This window comes from Amblyomma maculatum, chromosome 11, assembly GCF_055883805.1.
Source record: "Amblyomma maculatum isolate TAMU_Amacu chromosome 11, ASM5588380v1, whole genome shotgun sequence".
Taxonomy (NCBI): domain Eukaryota; kingdom Metazoa; phylum Arthropoda; class Arachnida; order Ixodida; family Ixodidae; genus Amblyomma; species Amblyomma maculatum.
In genome coordinates this window covers 111,879,433-111,899,760 of record NC_139354.1, presented here as the reverse complement: position 1 = coordinate 111,899,760, position 20,328 = coordinate 111,879,433, and the positions used below count along the sequence as shown (strand labels likewise).

The 20,328-nt window shown below is 45.9% G+C and overlaps 2 protein-coding genes across 3 annotated transcripts in view; both read left to right on the top strand.

Annotated features, from left to right (window-relative positions):
• Positions 1-1,930: 1,930 nt before the first annotated feature.
• Positions 1,931-20,328, top strand: part of LOC146174677 (uncharacterized) — a 158,342-nt gene continuing 139,944 nt past the window's right edge. Inside the window, exons 1-2 of one of the 2 annotated variants that reach the window (XM_084585568.1) lie at positions 1,931-2,259; positions 6,312-7,098. In XM_084585568.1, the coding sequence (XP_084441694.1) occupies positions 1,945-2,259; positions 6,312-6,317 (321 nt within the window). In that variant the 5' untranslated portion in view covers positions 1,931-1,944 and the 3' untranslated portion in view covers positions 6,318-7,098. Of the gene's footprint in view, positions 2,260-6,311; positions 7,099-20,328 lie in introns of those variants that run through there. The other variant, XR_014702350.1, reaches the window with a different exon arrangement.
• On the top strand, positions 2,266-3,288 carry LOC146174680 (uncharacterized). Its single transcript, XM_084584276.1, has one exon. The coding sequence runs from the start codon at positions 2,278-2,280 to the stop codon at positions 3,286-3,288; it is 1,011 nt and encodes a 336-aa protein (XP_084440402.1). The 5' UTR covers positions 2,266-2,277.

Genomic DNA, 20,328 nt, shown 5'->3' with positions numbered 1-20,328 from the left:
TCGCGAACATTGCCGGATTGCAACAATACTGCCATTAGACGTAAGGAAGAGAACATCATTCCAGCGGCTACATAAATTCGTAATCAACTAGTGGTCATCAGCTACAGGAAACCGGACAGAAGGGAATGTGCTAGTCGCTAACGCAGGCCCATTATTACTGGTGTTGCATAGATAAGTGACCTAAATATGTGTCACTTGGTGAATAAAGGTAGTGCGCATGGTTAGGAACTATCGATCACCATCCGACACGGGAACTGAGTATAGTTTACTTGACCCTATGACTGCCCAGAATACCTTTCACAGAACCCTTGATTAAGATACGCATAAAATTGTGTTTGCCTCTCGGTCTTCAATATAACGTTCGCAAAACATCCTCAATACGCACTCGCAGTCGGCCGCACGGATCAAAACGTAGGGAAAAGACAAGCTGTTCCCAATCGGAGCCTAGTTCTTGAATGCACCGATACAATATCAAGGCAAACGGGACCAATACGGCATCGCTTCGCAGTCTCTAATTGTCTTTCATTTCAGAAAAACTGACCTTTCGTCTAGTTGATCCGCTTTGCATGTAATGTTTTCTGTTGTGTTCCCTCTCCGTTGAGCAACTGTTCAGTAACAACACAGGCCAGTAGTTTTTCTTATCAAGGGCGAAATAAAATTTCCAGCTCTAGGTTTTGTTTCGGTTGGGGGCCATAGTTGCGTATATACATGGCTGCTCGATGTCAAGGAGTCAATTAATGCGGCAAGGCAGAGGCTGTGATTTGTTAGGTCTCATTCATGACCAATGCACTATTTCTACATTATGGACATCACACTCATTTTAGATAATCTTTAACTTGGTGTACATTCCCATAAATTTAGCAGCTAGCTGAACGTAAGCAGTGTCTTATACCTGATGCCTTTAGAAACAAGTAGATGGATTCCACAGCTTTGCAGTTGTACTGTGCCCTAAATCTTCCTTGGTCCTGCAGTAGCTTGGTGCGTGCCTGGAAAATAAATACACTCAAATATTAACATTTTTCCCTTCGCAGCTGTAATACTCGCCCTGAAATTCTTGCATTTTTAGCAGTTGTTATGGTGGGTTGGAGTAATTCCTCGATTTTCTCCACGCAACAACAACCGGTATCTACAACCTCTCATGCTTTAAAATCTCTTCTTTACTGTCCCGCTTTCAACTGTTTGGGTCCTTCTCAAAGGATTTCAAAATACCTCTCAATAGTGCCCTGCTGCTAAGGTGTGAAAAGCTTGGAAAAACGCTAAAGAAAAAAAAAGAAGTGGCTAACATGTTTTTTTTTTCTTCTTTATACTTCTTGAAATGACAGGAAAGAACAGACAAATGAGGGCTATGCTTCTTGTGGAGTGGCTTCCGCCCTCAATGAGCGTAAGTGCTTCGGAACACGTAAAGGGCCTTGTGCAGAGGGCGGGACGATACCATGCTATGAGATGACCCGTGTCGGGGGGTGGGGGGGGGGGGGGTGGGGGGAAACCTTTGCGAAACACGGCCGGATTAATAGGCAGAGATTTACGACAGCGCATCCTGAAAATAAAAAACGGCGCAGAAGTCGCCATGTCGTAAATAATGGCGTTTCACCTTATTTGAGGAGGTGCGCTCGGACTTCTGAAACAGGAACAAGATGGGGAGAGGCTGGTTGGCTTCTACCAGTTTCCCACTGGGCACGGCAGCGCGTTGTACCCGGCCGGAGAATTCGATTCGACACCGCAACACTGGCCACTTTCACAGTGCGGAGCCAGAGCGAGGAAATTTTATGTGCCCCCTCCGATAACAGGTCGTTTCACGGCTCGCCATCCAATATCGCATAAGCTCCGTGTGAAACTAAGCTTCGTATGTGCGCCTGCCTCTTGCTGGAATGCCTGCCTCTTGCTGGAAGAAGCTTCCTCCGTGACAGTTTCTTCAGTGGGCGCGGCCGGGCCATCATCGACACCATGTCTCACGCTCCGTGCTGTTACGCATTACAGGTGTTCCTGCCGTTCTTCCTGCTGTCCAACGCAACTTTTCCTCTCGATGTGCCTGATTGCCCGTCAAGCCGGACGCTACCTATGCCGCATCGTTATCTCCTGCACCCCGTCAACTGCACCGACCCGTTCGTGATTCCCATCTTCTGCGCATCATTCAAATTTACTGTGACGTCAACTACCACCGAAGATATAAGAAGCTTCCTCCGTGACAGTTCCTTCAGTGGGCGCGGCCGGGCCATCATCGACACCATGTCTCACGCTCCGTGCTGTTACGCATTACAGGTGTGTAATGTTTTTTCTATGTACGCTCGAAGGAGCGACGACCGTTTCCTATTTTTGTTCCCGCGCCCACGAGTGCTGTGTGATATCGCTGTTGATTGTTTTTCAATGACTTTTTTACTATTGTGTTCGGGTGACATTGAGTTGAACCCTGGTCCCCCGACCCGCTCCCAGTCCTTGGCTGAACTACCGTCTTTGCCTGATGATCCATCTGAGCAGATGAAAGTCATATTTCACATTCTAAAGGATCTTCAAGCTCGATCCGTACAAGCAGCAAAGAGCCAGACCGACATGGTCACCGACATAAAAGCTATCAAAGCCAGTCAGAAGAGCATTGAAACAAAAGTGGGCGCTATCGAAAAAAGGCTGGATGACCTGGAAGATAAAACCAACTCCCTCAACCAAATCGATGAGGTCTTGGCTACCGTCGAAAGCACAGTAAAATCATTAACTACTGATTCGGCCTCTTTGCAATCACGGCTGACCGATCTTGAAGATCAATCAAGACGTTGCAACCTTATCTTTTATGGAATAGATGACTGTGTGGAATCGTGGGCAGAGTCAGAAGAAAAAATAAAAACAGTTCTGGCTGACGTGCTTGACACTCTTCCAGATACAGCTTTCGAACGCGCTCATCGCCTAGGGCAGTACTCGCCAGGCAAACAGCGACCAATAATTGTTAAATTCTCGAGCTTCAAAGTCAAAGAAATGGTTCTTTCTGCCCGCAGACAGCTAAAAGAGAACGATATCACGGTCAATGAAGATTATTCACCCGCTACACGTCACGCTCGGAAGAAATTAACAGAGTATGCCAAAAGGGAAGCTGGCGGTGGTCCGTTTCAGCTGCGATACAACAAGCTACTAATGAATAAGAAATACTACGTGTATGATCGTGAATCTAACACCGTTAAAGAGCACACGCAGCAACCACCCTCAGTTGATATTCATCCCACTAACTCTGCTAAAGAGCACGTGCATAAAGCCGCCTCAGTCGATGGTGATTCTGTCAGCTCGCCGCAGGGCAGTTCGTAGGAACGCGCGAGGGGATGTGGACGTTCGTCTTCACACATATCCGTTCTTTTTACAAACATCCGCAGTATTATAAACAAACGTGACTGTCTTAACTCCGCCATCGACACGTGTAGTGCTGATATATTAGTTTTAACGGAAACTTGGTTGCGTCCCGAGATTCGAGACAACGAGCTTTTTCTTCTCGCAAATACTTTCTCTGTCTATCGCTGCGATCGCGTTGGGCGACAAAGAGGAGGTGTTTTACTTGCCATCACGAAACGTTTCACTTCGCAGTGCATCCATATTAACACCTCTTTAGAAACTGCTTGGGTAGTCACATTAAATCATAAGAAAGTTATTATCGGGGTCTGTTATCGGCCTCCAACCTACATACAGAACTTCGTTAACGAATTACATGATGTAATCAACATCGTTTTGTCTCGCTACCCGAACTGTCCATTACTTCTGCTCGGAGACTTCAATATGCCAAACATAATCTGGTCCAACCCCGTCTCTACAATGCAACCACCTTCCACGCTAACAAAAGAGTTTTAGAAATGTGCGCGGTTTTTTCTCTCGAACAGTTGGTCACTAATCCAACGAGAACCACTCACTCTGTCGCAAATACACTCGACCTCGTTCTTACTTCCCAGCCCGACTTAGTTTCTAACATCACACACGTGCCAGGAATGAGTGACCACTCTTTACTTTTTTTTCAGTTACATTTCGCACAACCCAAACATGCCAAAAGAACAGTAAGTATCCGTAATTACAAAAACGCAGACTTTTGCACGATTAATAGCGAGTTATGTTCATTTCTTGATATCTTTCTCAAGGGTTTTGACCTACGTACCGTGGAAGCTAACTGGATGATGTTCGTTCAAAAGGTTGCTTACCTAACCGACAAGTACATTCCCATTCGCACTTTAACCCAAAAACCGGATGCACCTTGGTACAATAATCACATAAGACGACTATCAAATAAAAAGAAGCGATTGTACAGGTCAGCCAAGCTTTCATCGAGTGAAGCTCGTTGGAATGCCTATAAATTAGCCTCCAGCGAATGCGTGTTGGCGCTAAAGAACGCCAGGAATAAATATCTATGCCACACGCTGCCTTCCATGTTAATTAATGATACTAAGAAATTCTGGCGCGTGATTAACCAAAAAGATAACGACACTATAACCCTCATTGACAGCTTTGGAAGTGTTATACCCTGTAATCAAACCGCGTCCATTCTTAATGAAACATTCACCCGAAACTTTTCTGCAACCCGTAATGTCTCGTTACCCGCTGTACCTTGTTACGACTACCACGATATGTTTCCAATCACAATAGACCCATGTGGCGTTGAAGCTGTGATTAATTCATTGCGTCTTTCCTCTGCTCCTGGTTGTGACCTGATTACTGTGAAATTTTTGCGCAGCACTGTTGTTTATTCATCCATTGTAATAGCAAAAAGTTTTCAACAATCACTTGATACAGGACGCCTGCCCCTTGACTGGAAAGTCGGTAAGGTGATTCCACTCTACAAATCGGGAAACAAGCAGTCTCCTCTCAATTACCGACCTATCTCACTCACCAGTATCCCGTACAAAATATTGGAACACATCCTACATTCATGTCTTGCAAATTTTCTCGAATCTAACTCATTCTTCTCCAGCTCGCAGCATGGCTTTCGAAAATCTTACTCCTGCGAAACTCAGCTCGCTTCCTTCACACATAAACTAAATCTTATTCTTGATAATCGTTTAATGGCAGACTGTATTTTCCTCGACTTTTCCAAAGCTTTCGACAAAGTGTGTCATAAACTGTTACTTTACAAACTACAACTAATGAACATGGATCGGAAGCTTCTTACTTGGATTGAATATTTTCTTACTAACCATTCGCAGTACGTGTCAGCCAATAATCATAACTCTCACTTCAACCCTGTTAATTCCGGCGTTCCACAAGGCTCCGTACTTGGCCCTCTTCTTTTTCTAATATACATTAACGACTTGCCTTCTTCCGTTTCCTCACATATTCACATATTCACTTATTTGCTGACGACTGTGTCATTTTTCGAGCAATAACATGCAGTGACGATGTAACCACCCTTCAATCAGACCTGAACGCTATAACTTCTTGGTGCAAAACAAGGCTAATGGAACTCAACATCAATAAATGTAAATCCCTTCGCGTATCCAGAACTTGCGACAGTACTCCCAATTATTTTCTAAACCATCTTCCGTTAGAATCGGTACACTCATATAAGTACCTTGGTGTACACATCACTTCCACTCTTACTTGGTCTTTACATATCACACACATAATTAACAACGCTAATCGTATGCTGGGTTACATCCGCCGCAATTTCGCTAGAGCGCCTTCCTCGCTCAAACTTTTGTTGTACAAAATGTTAGTACGTCCAAAGATAGAATACGCCGCACCTATCTGGGACCCTCATCACGAGAATCTAATTCATTCGCTAGAAATGGTCCAACATAACGCTGCCCGTTTCATTCTTTCAAACTATAACAGGAGCGCCAGCATATCTTCAATGAAATCAAGCCTTAATCTGCCACCCTTAGCTACACGTCGTAAAATGTTTCGTATCTGTCTGTTCCATAAAATGTTTCATCATCCGCACTTACGTACTGAACTTATCCCTCCCCCGCATCACGTATCATCAAGATTAGATCACGCCTACAAAGTCGGTGTACCATTTTGCAGAACTAACGCTTTCTTTCAGTCCTTTTTACCTCGCACTGCAGCAGAGTGGAATCACCTTCCGGCACCAACAGCAACCATCAAAGATCATCAGCTTTTCAAGGACGCCTTAGCTAACATTGTATGATTAACCACATCTGTAAACTTTCGACAATTGGTCCATTTTGTTTATCTAATTTCTATTTATGCCTGTAGCCACTCCCCTCTCTAATGCCAACGGCCCTGAGGGTACTTGAAATTAATAAATAAATAAATAAATAAATAAATAAATGAATGTATGTCTATCAAAATGTTGCCTCTCTTTGTTAGTCTCCCTGTTTGTTTGCTTCCAGGAATGAAAGCGCCACGTAAGGCGCCGGCAACGCAATCCGAAACCACACCTGGCGACCCATGTCCGAAGATGACCTTGGCCTTATCATTTACGCTTGAGCCGCGGGCTGGGACGGAATTCGCGCTTGCTTGCTCCGAGATAATATGATTTGTCCGAGGATCCCGCGCTCAAAATGAGAAACTATAAACAAGACGTGCATCGGGGACAAGTGAAATAAACGACGAGATAAGAACAACCTCGTATTCTTCCGGACTGTCTGCCATACTCAACCGCAACTGGCCGCTATTTCATTTCTGCCGTGAGTCTTTTGAGTGTTCATACGAATGTTTCCAGCAGAGCGCGCCGCTTATAGATCGAGTGCGGGGCTATCCAAATGCAGTAAAGTTCTTCGCAAGATCGAGAATGCGAAGTTTACTACTGGATGGGAAATTAAAGAATAATTCCGGGAGTCGGGGTCAGTACTTGACCGGCAAATGCGGAGAGGGCAAAGAATTCGAAGCTTTCCACTGCTGATACTAGCTCTGACCACTCGAGGGGGACGCTGTGAGTTCTTACGTGCACCTTTGACCATTCTTTGCGCAATTTCAGGATTGCCCAACAGAACGCTTCGTTGCATGTGCTCTTCCTCGCCTCGGCAGCCGGTTGAAGCAGGAAAGATCGGAAGATCAGACAGTGGTTGGACGCAGCTTGTGCGTTTAGTGTAAGTCCACGTTCTTTGTGCACAACCGCGAATTTCGGCCTGCTGCTTGACTGAGGATTTATCGACGTTCGACTAAGAGAACCACGGTGTACTGTGAGTAAGGCTTCTGTCACTTTTTTAATAGATCTGCTGCTAAATTCAACTTTCCGTTAGCATGCACAGACGGCCTACAAGCTGGGCAGAAGGCCTGGGCACTGTGATTGGATTCTTCCAAAAAATACACAAACTTTCCTGCGGGTTATCTAGCTATCGTTCAGAGCACTAACTGATGCAGCTACAATTTCGCGTAGGCAATGCACAATTTGTTTCAGTATTAAAATGCACAAATTAAGGGAAAAATGCTATCCAGAGGCACTTTCGATCACTTCTATCATGTCGCCAAACATTGCATACTGTATATACTCAAGCCCGCTGTTCCGTGTTTGCCCAATAAATGCTTTATTTCACACTGACAGCACAGAATTTACGGTCTGTTCTGTACTGCAAGTCATATCGAATTCACGCGTTTTGTCGTTTGAGGCCTACACAGCCGTGGTCAGCCAGATGCCGCATTCATTAAATGTAAATATTCGTCAAAGCATTTGTTAAAAAGCTTCGTTTAATACTCTGCGCAATATTTAACAGCAGTAACTTGAAAATACAGTTTCTTGCGCTGTGAAACCTCAATAGCAGTTTGTCGCTTTTAGTCATGCTGGTTCTCATTCTGTGGAAGTGACCTCGTGTATCAATGTTTGGCGTTTGGAACATTTTTCTTTATTTGGAATATTAGCAATACGATGAAGGTAACCACAAAACAAGCTAAAAATTCTTACACGCTGAGGCTCGAGGGTTTTTTTCGCCATCATTATCATTATCGGCCTGACCACGCTCCCTGCAGGAAATAAAAGCCTCTTCCATATCTATCCTATTAACACCATCAGTGCGAGTTCCATCTACGTAATTTTCACAGATTACTTAATCTAGTCCATGCAGAATTTCTGCCGCCTCTTCTAGGCCTGGCTTCCCTTGGAATCCAGTCTGCCATCCTTGACCACCATCGATTTCCTTATCCTGAAATTGCATGCCCTTCCCATTACTTGATTTCGACTACGAATTTATTAATTCACGATTGTTCCCTGACCTACTTTGCACTCTTCGTGCCTCTTAAAGTTCTACCTACCGTTTTTCCTTCCAGTTTCACTATGCGTTTTTCTGAACTTAAGCAGAACCATTATCCTTCGCCTCCACGTTTCTGAAGTCCTATAGGTGAAAGCTGTAAAGCGGTAGCATGAAGATAAGATTGTCTTTTTAGGCATACCGGTAAGCGGCTGTTCGCGATCTGAGAATGATTTTAGAAAGTCATTTTCTTCTAGTTACTGCCCTTTTGTGGTCCGAATATGTCCTACCTACCTACCTGTCCTAAGTAGACATAATTCCTTATTACTCATGCTTTACGTCCAGCACCTCGGCGCTAATCATGATCTGCGGTTCCCTTACTAGGTTGTTGAGCATTGCTATAGTTGTCTTCGTGTTAATGTTTACGCCCACCATCCTGCTTTGCCTGTAGCCTATCGGACATCAGTAATTCTCATTATGAACTGGTATTAAATGCAGTGCTTTCTGAATCCACTGAATGCGGGAGGGGGAGGGGGGTGTTGTTATTTATGTAATTCATAGATCGATAATAATTTAAACTAAGTACGGTCATTATTGTTTGCTGTTAAAGGTGAAAAAACAGTTTTTGTTATTCACTAAAAAAGGCAGCCTTCTACAATTACGCGTTCCCACTTACCACCAATATATTGTTACGGAGCACAGTATATCGAGACGACGACGACGTGCTGATGTGAAGTAGTGAAGAAGACGACGCTCAAGCCTAGCTAACTTCGTTCTGTGGTGTGCGGTGTGTGGTGTGCGTCTAAGAGTGAACTAGCGTTTACCGCTGTGTTCTTTCCTTAACATTTGCTGGAGGATTGCTGGAAGTACGTAAGTCGCCATACCTGGATCTCCGTAGTGGCCGCCAGATTGGTACAATTCACTATGCAATCCGACGCGACACCTTCTTCAGCGGCACCATCAGCTCCCACCGTCGTCATGACGCAGCCTCGCGATCCAGGTACCTTTTGCGGCACCGACCACATCGACGTAGAAGATTGGCTCGCCATGTACGAGCGGGTCAGCAAGCACAACCGTTGGGACGCGACCCTCATGCTCGCCAACGTAATCTTCTATCTGGCAGGTACGGCGCGCGTCTGGTTCGAGACGCATGAAGACGATATCACATCGTGGGAGATGTGCAAGGAGAAGCTTCGAGACCTATTTGGGAAGCCGATCGGACGCAAGCTTGGCGCACAAAAAGACCTCGCATCCCGTTCCCAGTCTTCGACGGAATCGTACTTGTCTTATATCCAAGACATTCTAGCACTATGCCGAAAGGTGGACAGCGCCATGTCCGAAATAGACAAGGTGGGCCACATATTAAAGGGAATTGCAGACGATGTTTATAATCTGCTGCTTTGCAAAGATTGTTCAACGGTCGACTCAGTTATCCAAGTTTGCCGCCAGTTTGAACAAGCAAAACACCGCCGTATTACTCACCGCTTCGAACGCTTGCCAAACACAGCTGCTACGTCCTCGTGCGAAGATAGTCCAACCTTACAGCAGCCATCTCATCTGTCCAACTTGACCAGGATTGTTCGTCGAGAGATAGAGGCTATGACACCAGTTGCGTTCGCTCCTCATCCAGCGGATGCTACTATAGCCTTAATCCAATCTGTCGTTCGCCAGGAGTTCGCAAATGTGAGCCTCAACTCCGGCCAACCTTCCGCACAGCCCTCGCTCCAACCTAATGTTCCTGTCGTAGCTGCTGCGGCTCCTACCACTCCCTTTCAGACGCGGTACCGCTACCGCTACCGCAACCCGGACGAATGGCGAACCTCGGATGACCGACCAATCTGCTTCAACTGCTCACGTGTCGGCCACATTTCCCGCCATTGCGGCAGCCGTTGGGTTCGAATCCGCCACCTCGACCTCGCTACTATTCTGATCGCAGCGCCGAATATGTTCCACACCCAACCTATATCCGTGATACGCTCACTCGTGACTTTAACTCGCCAGCCCCGCGCATGCCCAGCCGCTCGCCGTCTCCGCAGACCCGGAGGTCCCGCTCGCCCAATTCTCATCGTTCCACATCTCCCCACTTCTCCGGCTCTCATCCGGAAAACTAACCAATGCAGCTCCCGGAGGTGACGCTGCATTGACGACCCGGCCCGAAAATGCTGTGCTGACCCTCGTTCATCGCCGCAACCTCCTAGACATCTATGTGGATGGTGCCCCTGTTACTGCCCTCATTGACACTGATGCCCAAATTTCAGTCCTCAGCTCATCCTTTCGCCGCCGTCTCAAAAAGGTTGTCACACCCGCCGCTTCATCCGCCGTTCGTGTTGCCGATGGAAGCGTCGCTGCCGTCGTGGGACTGTGCACTGCGCGCGTGAGTATTTCCGGTCGCACTACCCCTGTCCTCTTCACTGTTATCGACCGCTGCCCTCACGACGTGATCCTCGGCATCGACTTTTTAACGGCCCATTCTGCCCTGATCGATTGTTCAACTGGTCTTCTTCGCTTAGACCTGCCCTACTGCTCCGAAAACACCGATGTCAAGCCCCGCCTCCGATCCGCCGAATTTGTTCGCCTACCACCCGAAGCTGCTATTTATGTCCCGCTGGCCCCGATCCCCGCAGTTCCTGACGGCACATACATCACTTGCCCAATTACCGATGTTGTTCTCCGTCACAACGTCATACTTCCCCATACCGTCGTGACTGTCACTGCTAACCGCACCTATCTTCCCGTACTGAACTTCAGCCGTTCGACTCAAGTTTTACCCCATGGTATCGCACTCGCTGACCTGTTTCCTTTGGCGGACTGCGAAGTTGCGGCTCTAACCCCTCAGTATCTGTCGGAACAGCATATATCGCCTTCTTCTCATTCGAACCTCTTTTCAGGCATGATAGCCGCGGATCTGCTAGATGACCAAGCCAAAGCTCTCTCCGACCTTTTGCTGTCGTACAGCGATATATTTGATTTCGGTGACCGACCATTGGGCCAAACATCCGCTGTGACCCATCGAATCAATACGGGTGACGCCAACCCCATCCAGAGACGGCCTTATCATGTTTCCCTTACTGAGCGGCATGTTATACAGAAAGAAGTGGACAAGATGCTGGCGCAAAATATTATTGAGCCTTCCTGCAGTCCCTGGGCGTCCCCTGTCGTATTGGTTAAAAAGGAAGACCAAAGTTGGAGATGTTGTGTCGACTATCGCCACCTTAATCAAATAACAAAGAAGGATGTTTACCCTCTTCCGCGAATTGATGACGCGCTTGACTGCTTGCATGGTGCCAGCTATTTTTCTTCTATCCACATGCGTTCAGGCTACTGGCAAATTGCTGTCGACGAACGGGATCGCGAGAAAACCGCATTTGTCACCCCCGACGGACTCTATCAATTCAAGGTGATGCCATTTGGACTCTGTAACGCTCCTGCGACATTCGAGCGCATGATGGACTCACTCCTCCGTGGCTTTAAATGGACAACATGTTTATGCTACCTGGATGACGTCGTCGTTTTCTCTTCTGGTTCGCAACCCACCTTGATCGCCTTTCTACGGTCCTGGACGTTTTCCACCTCGCCGGTCTTCAACTGAACGCCAAAAAATGCAGCTTCGGCCGGCGCCAAATCAAAGTCTTGGGTCATTTGGTTGACGCAAATGGTGTGCAGCCCGACCCTGACAAAGTTCGAGCCGTGCGCGACTTCCCTACCCCACGTAGCTCAAGTGACGTGCGAAGCTTCCTTGGCCTTTGTTCTTACTTCCGCCGCTTCATTCGGAACTTCGCAGACATCGCTCGCCCACTTACCTCTCTTCTGCAAAAAAACGTACCTTTCACATGGGGTTCTGACCAAGCCTATGCCTTCACGACAGTTATTTCCGCCCTCACCACCCCACCTGTTCTGGCGCACTTCGATCCTTCTGCACCTACCGAACTGCGCACCGACGCTAGCGGACATGGTATTGGTGCTATCCTTGCCCAGTCCCAGCATGGTACCTCCCGCGTCATTGCTTATGCTAGCCGCCTGCTTTCGTCCTCTGAGCGCAATTATTCAATCACAGAGCGGGAATGCCTTGCACTTGTTTGGGCGCTGACCAAATTCCGCCCTTATTTGTTTGGGCGGTCCTTCTGTGTAGTGACTGATCATCATGCTTTGTGTTGGCTGTCCTCACTTAAGGACCCCACTGGCCGCTTAGGTCGCTGGGCCTTACGAATACAAGAGTATGAATTTACTGTGGTGTACAAGTCCGGCCACTTACACCAAGACGCTGACTGCTTGTCCCGCCATCCCGTAGATCCTCCCGATTTTTCCGACCATACTGCTCACGACTATGTTTTGTCCATCTCGGACTTTATCAATATCGGCTCCGAACAGCGTCGTGATCCTGCCCTGCAACCAATTATTGACAAGCTGCGCAACATCCCCGACTCTTCCGCCAGCATGTTTGTACTCCACAACGAGATATTATACAGACGCAATATGCGTCCAGATGGCGCGGACCTTTTACTGGTCGTTCCGGCTCATCTGCGCTCTAGTGTCGTCGCCCAACTTCACGACGTTCCTACAGCAGGACACTTGGGAGTCACACGCACTTATGACAGTGTGCGGCGCAGATTTTTCTGGCCTGGTCTCTACCGTTCTGTCCGTCGCTACGTCGCCGCTTGTGAGCTGGGTCAGCGCCGTAAGATACCCTCGCTTCAACCTAGTGGGCCCTTGCAACCAACTCCAGTGCCGACAGAGCCGTTTTCTCGTGTGGGCCTCGATCTTCTTGGGCCTTTTCCGGCATCGACTTTTGGAAACAAGTGGATTGCTGTGGCGACTGATTATACCACCCGATATGCTGTAACCAGGGCTATCCCTACCAGCTGCGCCTCCGACGTTGCCGACTTTCTTCTGCATGATGTCATCTTGATTCATGGCGCTCCACGCCAACTGCTCACAGATCGTGGCCGCTGTTTCCTCTCTCAAGTGGTTCATGACCTTCTCCGCTCATGCGCTACTCGTCACCAGTTCACCACGGCCTACCATCCGCAAACGAATGGTCTTACTGAGCGCCTCAATCGCACTCTGACCAACATGCTGTCTATGTATGTGTCCGATCACCATCGTGACTGGGATGTCTCCTTACCTTTCGTCACGTTCGCCTATAACTTCTCACGCCATGACACCGCCGGATATTCTCCCTTTTACCTACTCTTCGGCCGTGACCCTTTACTCCCATTCGACACCTTGCTGCCTCTTGACGACACTTCCTGCAGCTACGCTTCGGATGCCATCGCCCGCGCTGATGCTGCCCGCCACATAGCTCGAGAGCGTCTTGGAGCGTCTCAGCGTTCTCAAAAACGTCGTTACGACCTTCATCACCGAGACGTTCACTACCCTCCTGGTTCCCTCGTACTTCTTTGGCACCCGGCTCGCCGTGTCGGTATGTGTGAAAAACTTTTGCCTCGTTACGTGGGCCCCTACTCCGTCTTGCGGCAAGTCACCGATGTGACCTATGAGATCGCCCCTTTACAGCCCAAGAATCCTTCCACAGCCCCTCATTCAGAACTCGTGCATGTCGCCCGTCTAAAACCATATCATTCGAGTTCTCCTGTGTAGGACGCACCGGGACGGTGCTTCTTCGGCGCGGGGAAAACTGTTACGGAGCACAGTATATCGAGACGACGACGACGTGCTGATGTGAAATAGTGAAGAAGACGACGCTCAAGCCTAGCTAACTTCGTTCTGTGGTGTGCGTCTAAGAGTGAACTAGCGTTTACCGCTGTGTTCTTTCCTTAACAATATTTTGGCGTTGGCTTTGCTCATAGCCTGCTGAATTCGTTGCCAGACACGTAGAACTACTCTTTAAAGACGCACTTCGTATAATCTTTGCTTTTTTAAAAGCGTGCTAGAACTACATAAAAACTTTCAAATGCAATACGCGAGTACGATTCAGCCGTATAATTTAGCACCAACTACTTTACAAAGGATATCGCAATGGGGTTTCTGCGTAATGTTTCATACATTTGCTAAGGTAGAGGACAACAGCGAAAGTGTATACCGTGGTCGCCACATGTTGAACTTTATAGGCAGAACGCAACAACGGCAAGGTGAAAGGAGTCAACGTTGTCCCTGTGTACTGCCTTCGTCCTGCTTCTGTCGCAATATGCTTTTACGGTTGACGTGTAAACCAACTTTCGTCGAGAATAAGTGAGGTTTGCCTCATGGATTACTGAAACTTTCTTTCGGCAGCTGCTACCAGACGCCCGTGGGAGCGGCTTATCGGAAGACTGTATAAAAGGTGGTCGATATACACACACGGTTATCAATTAGCAATGAAACTGCAGAACGGCTGAGCGATGCAAATTTTAAGTTATATTCTTGTCACGGCATGTGCGGAGTGATCTGAACTTTCGTTTTAGGGCGAACGCCTTTCTTCTGTCATGAGTGGCGTCGCCAGAGTGCGTCGACGTAGCCTCCCTTACAAAAAAGCTTAATGAGTTTCTGATTAAATGGTAATTACATTCCTCATCATGCACATTAACATTTCTATACATTTTTCTTGATGCATTTTTGATGAGTTTCACAAGAAAGTTGGCCACCGTGTTTCTGGTTGGTACCTAATGTGTGCATTTCTTGTGTGTTGTTCATGAGTGTTGACCAATGAGCACTTTTGGATAAAAAGTAAAAGCTAAAACGTAGCGAAGCACCTCAACTACATTAAAAAAAGCTAAAAAAAGCGAAAGAAAAACTGCACCTCTGGCGCGATTCGAACTTGGTACCTCTTACTTCGTAGCTTTCTACGCTAACCACACGGCCACTCGGGGAACTGGTAATGTCGGTAACGTATTTGCTTCTTATGTCTGGACTGCATTCATAAGATTGGGACATAATGTTTCGAAGCATGTTTCGAAGTGTACAGGCCATTGCGGCTGCTCTAACAATTACAACTTCTTGACCATTAGAGCTTGCATGTAATGTTCTAGATACCTATGCGCACTATTTTGTCCACTGCAGTCATTTTAACATGTCGAGTTTGGCATCGCTGGCAAATTTATCAGCGCTGGCTCTTCGGTGGTTGCTACCTTGGGCGTAATTTTCGCTGAACACGGAGCTGTAGCACGAACCTTTAAGGAAAAAAAAGTGCGAGCAAGCTTCAATACCGGCAAGCGCAGCAGCGCCAACACTATTTTACTGGTAACTAAATCTTATTTGTATCTAAACATTTCGGGAAGCGTTGCGATGACTGAGGGCTCGGCTAATATACGCAGAGCAAGAAGGAGCTCGAAAGCTTAAGAAACACGCAAAATATCATGCATTATAAAGAAGGCATTGCTTATCGTGCCCTGGTCGCGCACATGCTCCCAGGACGGTCCAGTTCCGAGTCAACGCACGGCTCGGGTTACGTCCGCGCGTCGTCGTCGGCGCAGGCCGGGGTACCCCTGCTGGTCTCTCCAAAACGGCCTGCTCGCAGGTGCAAGGAGGCATTGGAAATGGAGCGGCCTTGCGTCCGTTAGCTTGGAGGCGGTGTGGCAGTGCGTCGGTTCGCGTACACAACAATATCCTTGCCCGTAACACCCTCAAGCATATTGTCCAACCACAGCACCCATTCGCTTGGCAAGAAGTGATTTGCAATGGCACAAACACCCAAGACGCAGGGTGTAAGCGTGTTTTAAATGAAACAAATGTCCAAAAAGTTGTTTTTGTTTTTACAGTGCATGCTAAACAGAAATGAAAACATAGTAAAGAATATACATTCGCTTAGTGATGTATAATTTCCCTCATTTGAGAAAGTCAGTGTATTTCCACATTAGCTCCTATACAAAAATACTGTTTTGTTTTCCAAGTACAAAACTTCTTGCGTAATCTCAAATGAAAGTCTGGTGCGGATCTCATGTTAAAACACATAAAAATTGTTTCTTAGGCAACATCCTACATATGCTAATCAGAAATGAAAACATAGGGCTCTGAAAGTGTGCAGTTAACACAGAAATAATATATATTCACTTAGTGATGTATACTTTTCCTCATTTGATAAAGTCAATGTATTTCCACATTAGATCCTACCCAAAAATACTGTTGCGTTTTCCAAGCACAAAACTTCATGTGTGATCTCAAAGGAAAGTCTGCTGCGGATATGATGTTAAAACACATCTAATCTTGAATCTCCTTTGAGTGGTTGATGACTCATCAAAAACACATTACGTGGGTAACAGAAATTCAATATCCATTTTTGTAAGGGCTGTTCGCACAGAAATGAAATTTAATGTCCTTAAAATTGCTTATGAGTTATTGAGAGGGATCTGTGGTTCATGAGAGATGCTTATTGAATGGGCTTGATGGCATCCTATGGACTTCTCAGAAGATGGACGTGGTACTGAAACGGTGAGAGAAGGGGGCTTCGCTGTGATTCCGGATGGCCTATACGAAGACAAGACGGCACAGGCAATTAAGAATTTTGTACTTGCGAAGAAGAAAGCTGACAGAGGAAAAGCCATCCCGTTATGGATTGAACTGTGGCTGACTAAATTGGCCTAGGTGATCAGCGATTGTAAGAAGGGTTGCCTTGATGTGTTTTGTATATTGTGTTGCGTGATCTGTTTTTTACCGTTAGGGCTCACAAACTGGTCTCGTCATTTATATGTATTGTGAGTGAACGTGAACGTAATTCGTGGCAGTTGCAGATGTGTAGTGCTTTTTTATTTTGTTTCTAAGTGGCGGAAGTTGTGACTGTCTCGTTTGGATGATGTAAGTGGTGGACTTGGTTTTGTATTCGTCGTTTGGACGCTATTTTGGATGTGAGTGTTGCTAACATTTATTGTTGGCCCGACATATCTGCTGGGGAAAGAAGAGGTGTGTGAGTGCGATATACTTGAGTGTAGAGGAGGAAGTTCTTGGATGCGAAAGAGGAAGTTCGGGTTCCGTTTTGTACCACATCTGATAGTGCGCCTGCATTACGTTTCTTTCTTCGGGTTTGTCTTCGTTGCGCCACTCTTCTGGGCATATCACCGTTTTTGCGAACAGGTAAAAAGCGACTCCTGCGAAAATGTCCATAAGTCTCCTTGTTTAGCGTAATGACACAAGGAGCGGTGGAGAAAATAAAACAGAATAAAGAAAAAGGTAAAAAAATTACAAATAAAATAAACAATTAATATAGTAAATAAGACATAATGAAAGAGTGACGGCGCGTTAAGTGTTGCAACAGTATCTGGAACTTTCAGGCTTTCGTATTTCTGCTGCGCAGGTTCTGCAGTACTTTCAAATTTTTTCCAGTGTATTAAAATAGAGAACTTTGATAGATCGCTTCATGCAAAACATTTTGCAAGCTATTGAAGCAGTTGCCAATCCGGATCAGGTATTCTTATTTAGCAGTTAGATTGATGTACTCTATTTAACGCAGACAGCAGCTTTTGTAAATTATGTTAGAAAATTAAAATATATGTTGGTAAAACGCAGGCGGAAGATTGCATTCAAATTAGAACTAAATTACTGACCAAGAAAGGCCTATTCCTACAAAATAAGCGAATTTCTAGCACACTGAATACACGTCAAGATGTCTAGATCATTAAAGCCTAAAATAAAGCACACATGTAAAGTATTTTCTATCAAGGATGAGGAACCTTAGAAGCTTAACCATGTGACACGCTATGCACTCCACAGTCTACAAGGCATTCTGCAATCTGCCTACAATTATGTGCTGCTTAGAATGGCGAGTGCTTCGAATCTGGCAAGCAGATGCTCCGGCAGAGGGCCTAAAGAAAGAGTGTAGACAAATTAAGTTAGATGGCAAGGCGTCAGGATGGAGCCCAGAACATCCTCTTTCAAGAATATATGACTTGAAAACATGCACATATATTTAGTCCCAGTCAGATTTCCACGCGTGTGTGAAACATTTTTGTTTAGTGCGGGCAACCACCTTTTTCACCGACGTTAACAAACTTCATAAAATCCAAAAGAAAGCGATCCGTGCTATTATAGTAAATCTCCATAGGGCTGTTATACAAAACCCCTGTTTAAAGACCTGAGTTTACCCTCAATAAAGGAGGGCGGAAGGAAGGGATGTTAACCAGAAAGAATGAATTCCGGTAGGCTACCCTGCACTGGGGAAGGGGAATTGGGGATTAAAGGGGGAGGGTAGAAGAGGAAAGGAGGTGAGAAAGTCACAGTCTGTCAATCTGGCTAGTCTCTCTTAAAAAGCGAAGAAGTGCTTTGTAGGCTCTGAGCGCAGATGACTTTCGTGGCCATGGTCCCAAGATCTTCCCTTCCTTTAAGGGGTGAGCGTCCAGACGATCCAATGCAGTGCGCAGCGTATGTCGCTCAGTTGCAAAAACAGGGCAATCACAAATCGGCAAGGTAGAGTTGTTAGAAAAGAAGTACCTCTCTTTCTACTCCAAGCAAAGGAGAGGGAAGATAAGTGAGTACAGTAGACTAAAAGGAATGGCAATTGAGTTTAGATCTCTGTGGTGAACATGCCATTAGGTACCATTACTGCTTCAGGACGCTCATAATAAGTCTAGCCTGGAGCCCAACCCTATGCCTATCAAATATTTGAAGGGTCTTGACGTCGTCCTTTGAATACAAATTTAAGCCTTGTGATGACTATCTTAACTGATCTTTGTTAAAACGAAGGCCAATTAAAGCTGGAAAATAAAAACGATTTTCGTCTTTTAGAACGAGAATCCATGCGGCAGGGTGCTGTATCCGGAGAGGCTCGTTCAGTACTGAACCGAGGGCAGCGAAAAACCAATTGCCTATTGATACCATCCGTGCCCCCTTGCTAGTAAAAGTGTAGAAAAATATCACTCCATTTGTTTAACACAATCGACGAGGCATATCTTAGCAGACTTAGCACACTCTTTGCAATAAGAAAGAGTATGAACACCATATGAGTCAGTTACACGCTGAAGATACTAAAACTTGAACGCATTTTGCCACATTAAAAAAGTGAACTACAATAAACGCATAAAGTTAAGAGGACGTAAGGACTGTTAATATCAACTCGTAGCCACTATTCAATTTTAAGAAAAATTTGGAAACCGCAGAAATATCTCGATACTCATCTGAAGCAGCAAATCACTACCAAGGATGAATAAATCGGCCCAAAAAGCAGATCACATCTACGGACATTCAAAATTTGACCAGGCGCACCTCAAAGCCAAAAAAAAAAGCGCCCAGAGTTATTATTTTTCATTGCCGAGTAAGTAGCACTTACGTTTAACTAGATTTTTCTTCAAACCCAAGCCATGGTCGATTTTTTGTCGCTAAAATATAATCGCTGATCGCAAGGTTTCTGCTATCAATATTTTAGTAATAATGATCGCACTATTCCATACCCCGAATTGTGCACTCCGTAGGTCGCTTCGGCTGACGGCAGAGTAAAGCCTGGTTACACTAGTCCACAAGGAGCGAACGGAGATGGAGAAGGCAGAAACGTCCATTGCTCGAACCTTACCTGGCGGGAGCTGCCGAGGTCGATTCCTGGGACCACTGAAGCAATAAATGACGTATGGCCTTGGTGGCTTTAAATGACGAAAAGAGCTCTGAGCAATAATGGCGCTATAGATTGCCGCCCGTTTCTCTCTTGTTTCTGCTTCTGTTTTGTTGCCACTGTTGTTTCCTTCCATTGAAGCGTGTTATAAAAAGGATGAAGGACAGAATAATTGCCTAGGAAGGAATTTGGCGGAAAGACGAAAGAATGAGTGCTTTTGAAAGTGTTGCACGTAATTGATTACTTGTAATTACATTTTTGTGCAATTCTATACATTTTATCACCTATTCAAAAACTAATGTTTTGGGTAATTCAATTACGTTTCTACTTTAACTGATTGCCGCTAATTGATTACATTTCGATGAAAAGGCAACAGGGGCGAAGTCTGCGTGACAATGTGATTTTGACAAATTGTTTTGCCTTACGACGGTGCGCATATGCACGCCCTCGATGGACAGCATCTGGACGTTCATCAGTATTCGGCCGAAGAAATCAACCGAAGTTATTATAATTCTGCACCAGAAAACGCACCAGATGTTGCAAAAAAAGATGAGAAGCGGACAACATATTCAGCTTTCCAACGGCCTTTTCAAAGCGCCAACAAAGCGCGGCGCTTCGTAGATAACGTAGAAACTCGCATTGAAGTTTTGCGAAATCGCAAGCGGGTGAGCAAGGCGTTTGTATTCTATTTGTATATTTGTCTGCTGATTAATACTGCGATTTTTTACCAGTAACGCAGCAGGGTCTATACACGACATA